General features: G+C 28.0%; 1 protein-coding gene across 1 annotated transcript; it reads right to left on the minus strand.

Moving 5' to 3' along the window:
* Nucleotides 1-2,582: 2,582 nt before the first annotated feature.
* Nucleotides 2,583-3,131, minus strand: LOC124943419 (pectinesterase inhibitor-like). The gene has a single exon (XM_047483923.1). It carries the CDS (start codon nt 3,129-3,131, stop codon nt 2,583-2,585), a length of 549 nt encoding a protein of 182 aa, XP_047339879.1.
* Between the last annotated feature and the right edge of the window lie 4,435 nt (nt 3,132-7,566).

Below are 7,566 nucleotides of genomic sequence, written 5' to 3' on the forward strand. Positions count from 1 at the left end.
TAAAATATAAACTCTTATTAACTTAGTTGATTAAGGGGTTTAACTTATTTTGTTAGGTTGCAAGTTCAAAATATATAATCTTTTTAATTTTATTTTTAACCGTTTCAAATTTATGGGCGGGTCGACCCACGATCCGACCCAAGTTTTCATTTACTCTCACATATATATTCAAATTAACCACAACTCTCGATCCAACAAATTCAAATTATGAATTATTATATATATATATAGATAACCTTTAACAATAAATGTGTAATTCTAAATATTTTAATGGATAAATTAATTCCAATTAAATTCAAATTATTTAATGTATAAAATAATTCTAATTAATTAATTTGTACTTATCAAATAAATAAATTGATATATTAATGTGTATTTATATCTATTTGTTAAATGAAATTAATACTCACATGGATTTCATGGTAAAATTGTAGTCGCAATCATTTATCGTGAAATTCAATCACAAAACATAGCGTGTCATATTTTTGTGATTTGTTACCTGGTAAATCCGACTTAAACTATTAAGTAAGAAATGAAAGTTTCATACTTATTGCCAAAACTAAAACATTCCTTCGCAAATGTCATAAAAATGCCAGTGGAGAACCTTGTCGTACCACAAAGTAATTTGTTTAGACTATATTATATAATGAAAGTTACAACCTAAACTTGTATTTTGTCGTAAATTAACGGCACAATAAAATACACTCGGTTCTATAATTATAAACACTTTTAAGAGTAATGTTATTTACTTCAAATCTTCTCATCAAATTATTGTAAATTTCAATGTTTTAACTAGGAGGAAAACTTATCAACTCTGGAAGATTTTTTTATTATAGTCATCTTAGATTGGTTTTAAAGAATCCCAGGAAGACACTATTTGTTTGTTCCATATGCTATAAAAAAAAATAACTACTATTAGATGGAGTTTTTATATAATATATTAAAAATTTATATTATTAAAAAATCTTAAAAATTTAAATCTTAAAATATATAAATTATAAATAAATATTATTGATGAAGTTATATATTTAATTATATTTATTATGGTTAATGTTTTAAGCATGGAAAATTCATAGTATTTTAGATATAAGTAAGTTAACTTTTTAATTTTTGGTATTCATTCTAGAACTTGAAGTTGGAAAGCTACAAGAGAATTAAAATAAAGTTATAAAGCAGTTAACCCGAAGTCAGAGTATGAGTCAGCCTCGTTCTAGTGTAAGGTATAAACACATGGAGGCCCAAACCAACACATAAATCATAGACTAACGAAAGAAAGAACATGAGAATTAGCACCATTCTGTAGAGTGCTTTTGTCTTGAAGAGCCAACAAAGGGCACTCTATCTCGGTCTCGGTTAAGCATCATATCATATATCGATCTGGAGAATATTTTGTATTTGTTGTAGTGCAGATTAAGGTTAAGGCATTTCAAATCCATGTTGTGGCGGTGGAAGCGGGGGCCACCGGAGCAATAAAAATAGTCGTATCGTTCAAATTCAAACTATTTTAAGATTCATTGCTTGATTTTTCTACATGTTCTCTGCTCCTAAAATGCCAAAAGACTTGCGAGGAAAAACACTTATCAAGTGTAAATTTATTATTATTATTATCGTTGTAGGTTGCGCTTTAATTGGTTTTTAAGAATTTTGTTCTGTAATCCATAAATAAATAATTACTATTAGATGGAGTTTTTATATAATTTATTAAAATTTTTATATTATTAAAAAAACTTAAAATCTTATAATATATAAATAATAAATAAATATATTTATCCAATTATATATTTAAATATATTTATTAGTGTTTTAGTGGAATAAGAATAATATTTTATGCATACCTCAATTCATTAACTGTCAAATCAGATAAATTGTCCCAACGATTACGGTAAAAAATGACGAACAAATTATAGTTAAGCTCCTTAATTTGAAGGATATAATTAGTTCAATTGTTTGATGAATTTTAGTTTCGTTTGGATTTGTGTTTTTTAAAAAGTTAATTATTTGAAAAATAATTATTAGTAATGATTTTGTAGTAAAGTTTTTTTTTTTTTTTTTAAATCTGTAATATTATTATTATAAAATAATAAAATTTAAAATAAATAATATTTTAATATTTAATAATTTGATTAACTAATTAAATGATATTAGAAAAATTATATTTTTTATTTGAATTATTTAACTAATTCAAATTGAATCAAATATTTGTTTTGAATTCAAACATAATTTCTAAATGTACTCTTATACATGCTATTTATTAATTATATTTATTACATGTATACCAGATCGAGTTAAATATTAACGATACCTTATATATCTATTATACAATTACTCAGGAATTAAATTTGTTGTGTCATTCTCCCTTTAGACTTTTATATTCTAGATCTAATTGTCAAAAATTGTATGTTATATTTTTTATGTTCTAATCTTATTTTGACACGATAATAAATATTGCAAATGGATATTTGTTTGTAAAAACTTAGATAATATTGGAATATAATATTCAATATATTACTAATATCTTATAACAACCAAGAGAATCATTTTTTTTAATTGTGTAACAGTTTAATTGTTTTAAATTTCGCAAACTATTTATTTTTTTCATCCAAACGTTCTCCAATCGTTAAAAGAATATCAACGAGACCTTCGAGCTTTCTGTTGTCGTCATTTAATTTGGACGGGGCTGCTGGTGGTCCTTCAAAACTGTCATTGCAGGTTTCAGGCCCATCAAATGCGGCCGATGCGAAGGTTCGAAGACTTGGAATGTCTCCATTATTCAAAAATGTCTTGCTTTGCTCAAGGGAATCAATGGTTGATGCATAATTCTCAACGCACGTTTGATATCTGTTCCTGAGCATTTTATCGATGGCCTGCTTGACGAGCGACTCAATGTATGACAATGTTTGTTTGGCATTAGTTAGAGCTATATTGATTGATATATAGCCTAGACCCTTGAGATCTGCAGTTGAGGCTCCTGGGGCAGGGCCCAAAACTAGATTGCATTGAGAAGGGTTTTGAGTTTGGGCACATATTTCAGAAACCAAAGGGGTTGATTTGATGTAAGTAGATGAGAGGGTAAGGAATAGTGACAAAAAGAGCGTAAAAGAACCTAAATTGAAAAAATGAGATAAAGCCATAACGTATTATCTTTTCTTTTCCTCTATCAATATTTTACTAATGCCCCATTTTATAGCTGTTCTTGATTGAACAAAGAATAAACAATTACTTAGACAGTGAAAAAGATAATTGTAATCTCCATTGTTACTTAATCTTAGAATATTTCTAAGAAATAACATTTTATTTAGTTAGTTATTACCCGATTAAGGAAATGTAAAAATGAAAATATTCATTTTCAAGATTACGGCTATTTTGAAAGCGTACCTTTGACATTTTAGACAAAAGTTAACTAGGAAAGATATTTGGAAAATGAATATTTGACTCAATTAGTTTTTAGATTTTATCAACTTTTTCATTGATGAATTTATAATTTTTCATTTTCATGAGCCATTAGTCAAACCTTTTTTTTATGGTTTGGTGTGTGACTTTATGGTATCATATTATGAATATTGATTTCTAAATTTTTCAATAATATATATATATATATATATAGGTTTTACCGGTTTCGATTTAACCAAGTATAACCGGGACCGATAATTCAATTTTTTAAATTAAGAATTAAATTAATTAAATAATTTTTTTCAAAATTCTTAATCAATAATATTCTCAATCTTTTGGTCAATCTTATAATATATTATAATGTTGTTATAATATAATATATCTTATAAATATATTATAATATATTATATTATTGTAATAATATAATATATTTTAAGAGTCTCCATTTTTAAACTAATAATTATATAAATTAGAATTTATTTTAAAAAATAATTATGTAAACATTGTAATTTAAAACTTAAAAATAATTAATATATTTATATATTATTAATTATTATTTATAATATATCTAATATTAAAAAAAATTAATATAAATTATAAAATATAAATATATAATTAAATTATTATGGGTTTACCGGTTAAACCATAAACCGAACTGTTAGGTAAAAATCTAGTACCTATAACGGTTAAAACCGATTCGCGGATAAACTGATAAAATAAAGTCGGTAAGGTATCCTTTCGGTTCTCCGGTTGTTCGTGCCGCGTCGAATACAACGGAGCGCGATCTGTACGATTGAAACCCTAGTAGCGCTTGCGAAATAAGGGATTCTGCGGCTATGTCAATCGTGCCATTTTTGCAAATCATGTCGTTCGTGACGATCGTGCCGTCGATTATGTTGTGCCAACCGTATTGATCGTGCCGTCGATTGTGATGTGCCAACCGTGCCGATCGTATCTTTAGAGTTTTTCTCTCTCACATGTGATTTTTCTATTTGATTAAAAACTATGTTTATAAAGCTTATAAATATCTTCGATCTTCATATTTCATAATTAAGTTTAAGTTAAATTTTGATAAACAAATTAGTTATATACATAATGAAAAATGTAGTCATCACTTCCTCACATCAACAATATTTAGTTAAACTAGCAAATTGTCTTTCCCTTATAAAAATTAAATAAATAAATTATAAAACATTGATATTTTATATTATAATTTAAAAATATATATTTTCTTAAAATAAATTATCAAGATCACATGTTTAAAAAATCATTTAATAAATATTTAATTAAACTATTAAATATGATATGGTTAAAAATAAAGTGACAAAATATATAGATAGATTACTATTATATTTATTTATTACATAAAAAATAGTTTATCTCATTTGAATTTATTTATACTATTTATTTTTTAATCTTTAGATTGACTCTTTAAAGTTGACATGAAAAAATAAAGAAAATTTATATTATTAAAAGATAATAATAAAATCATGCATATAATGGTATTAAAATATGAAAAAATATACTTAATTCAAATATGATAAATATATTTAATTCATTAAAAAAATTATTCAATTAAGAACTTTACATCTTTATTGTCTATATCTAGACATGAAAAATAAAAGGAATGCGAGTATAATGTTTATTGTCGATTTCCTCATTTAATATTTTAACCTATATTTTCAAGTTATTCAACATATGTGTCAAACAAATAGTAAAATAGATATAAAATGACATATTAAAAAAATAGCCAAAAACTACTTTAATAAGAAAAAATAGTGTGATGCGAGGATCAATACTCTTCTTTAAGGTTAGTTATCTCTAGATAAGAAACCGCCTCAAAGCATCGCAATAGACGCAACAACAACATGCACCTACAGACAATTTTCCTTTATTTTTATCAGTCCTCAAATAAAATGTACTTAATTTCCAAGAAGAATCATACTAATGAAGAACTTTATTGTCTTATCTATCTTAATGTAGACATAAAAAATAAACCATAATTTAAAAAAGACACAAGTACAAGATTTCTTTATCTTATTAAGTACATAGACTCTCATTAAGGATGACATTATTAACACTTACTGTTTCAATTGTAATAATCATTTATTCCTTCCTCAAATTTAGACTCACATATACTATTATATCTTATCTTTCAAGAATACATTATCAACTCTCTCAATTCAAATCATAGTGTCCTCAATCCCTTAAATTTACACACATAAATACATATATTATCCTTCAAACATAGTGAGACGTCCCTGCTCATATATTAATAACTACTACTCAACATGTATCTCTATTTAACTTTAAGATCCCTAGCTGAAGCCATATACACTTGATCTGTTCAAAAAAATATTTTATATATATAAGCTGCACCAAACAGCAACAAGAACTACAACAGGATAACCTATAAACCATCATGCCAACATGTTTCTGTACAAGTCTTATATACATGCTCCATTAGACAGTAAGAAAGGACCCAAAATAAAAGTCAAGTGTTGATACAAAAGACAAGTAAATCTAACAGCCTCGGTCCCTCCTCCCACACTTTCTCCCACAGCTTGCCCCTCTCCAAGCCTCATTCCTTCAAGTGTACAAGAGCTAAGGCTGGGTACCTACACCACACACAACATAATGAGTCTAATGACTCAGCAAGCAATTAAATATTGTAAAACCTGCTGGAATGCTTTGCTTTTAAAAAGAAAGATGTATGCATAAATTTTTCATACTTTAAAAGATGATCAGTCCATAAAAAGCCATATGCATGTTTAGAAAATATGAGTTAATGGGTCTGTACAATAACATCTTGAGCCATGTTTGACCCTACACCATTCAGAGCTGATCCTGAAGGCAAGGAATCTGTTTGAGCCGTATTTGGAAAAGGCACAATTAGGAGTCCAGCCCTAAAAGCCCTAAACCTGTTTCGACCGTCTTTGGGTTGGGCAGCAATAAATAGAGCTCATGCTAAATATTCTGGTCCCATAAATAATTTAGCCAGTACATTTGGAATTAGCTGGCTAGAGCTCATGCCAATCAGCCTCTTCCCATTTCCGTCAATACTCCTTTATCTATAATATGCGCCCATGTATGCATAAATCATAAGGGTTTCTGTTTTATAAAAGTTTACACTTAACAAATCATGGAAACCCTATAATTTCTGGAAAACATGAAGTCCCTTGTCTTTCTTTAGAAAACAGATTGTTTACAACCCAAGTTTGTCCATAAAACGCTATTATGCCATAAAAACATGTATTTCCAACATATATGAAATTTAGGCAGAAAGTACTTGTGATATATAGCTATGTGCGGCATAAATAATGAATTTAAGAAAAAGCATGCCTTAATTTCGAAATTGAGATAAAGAAGTTGATCTTGGCTAGGTTGGCTCTTGCCTTAAATGAAAGATCTAATTCTTGCTTAAAGAGAGAGAGAGAATTGAATTTGGAAATGAATTAAGCTAAAGGGGGTAAGGTGAGCTAATGGCTGATATGCTAAGTGTGTAGCATGCAGCTGGGGTAAGTGGAAAGCATGTAATGGGTATGGGTGGAGTGTTATTTAGCTGCCATGTGTCCAAATTAAAGGAAAAGCAAGTTGGTTTAATTATTGACTAAAGAGGTAATTAAATTAGGATTAAACTTATCCTAATGATCTAGTGAGTCCCTTCACATGGGTCCATGCAACTTGCTGTTTTTATTAAAAATTGCCTAAGTACAAATTATCAGCCTCTTGTATCCCATGTCCCTTATACATTCTAGGCTACATATATAATTTAACACATAGAAATTATATCCCAGTTCTTAGTAGTAGCAGCAAGCCTATTCCTAAGCATAATTATGAGCCTCTTCTACATGGGTCTTTCTACAAATTGTCCCACAATATAATTAACACAGCCTGTTTATATCTCATCCCCTAATAATAATAATAAGTCTATTCCTAGCATGACTTACAAGTGAATACATAAGGGTGGACATTCTAGAAATGCACCCTTAACCCTACTAGCCTTTCCAAACAGAAAAGATGAGTTTGGGCATAACACATAGCATTATTAATATCCACTATTTCAATTCGAATCATCGTTCCATCCTCCCTCAAATTCAAACTCACATATACTACCATACCAAGGATGCATCACCACTCTCAAATCCAACCACCACTCCCTCAATTTGTAACCAC

This window comes from Impatiens glandulifera, chromosome 6 (genome assembly GCF_907164915.1).
Source record: "Impatiens glandulifera chromosome 6, dImpGla2.1, whole genome shotgun sequence".
Taxonomy (NCBI): Eukaryota; Viridiplantae; Streptophyta; class Magnoliopsida; order Ericales; family Balsaminaceae; genus Impatiens; species Impatiens glandulifera.

Coding starts and splice junctions, on each gene's coding strand:
- LOC124943419 (XM_047483923.1), bottom strand. CDS start 3,131: ATGGCTTTATCTCATTTTTTCAATTTAGGTTCTTTTACGCTCTTTTTG.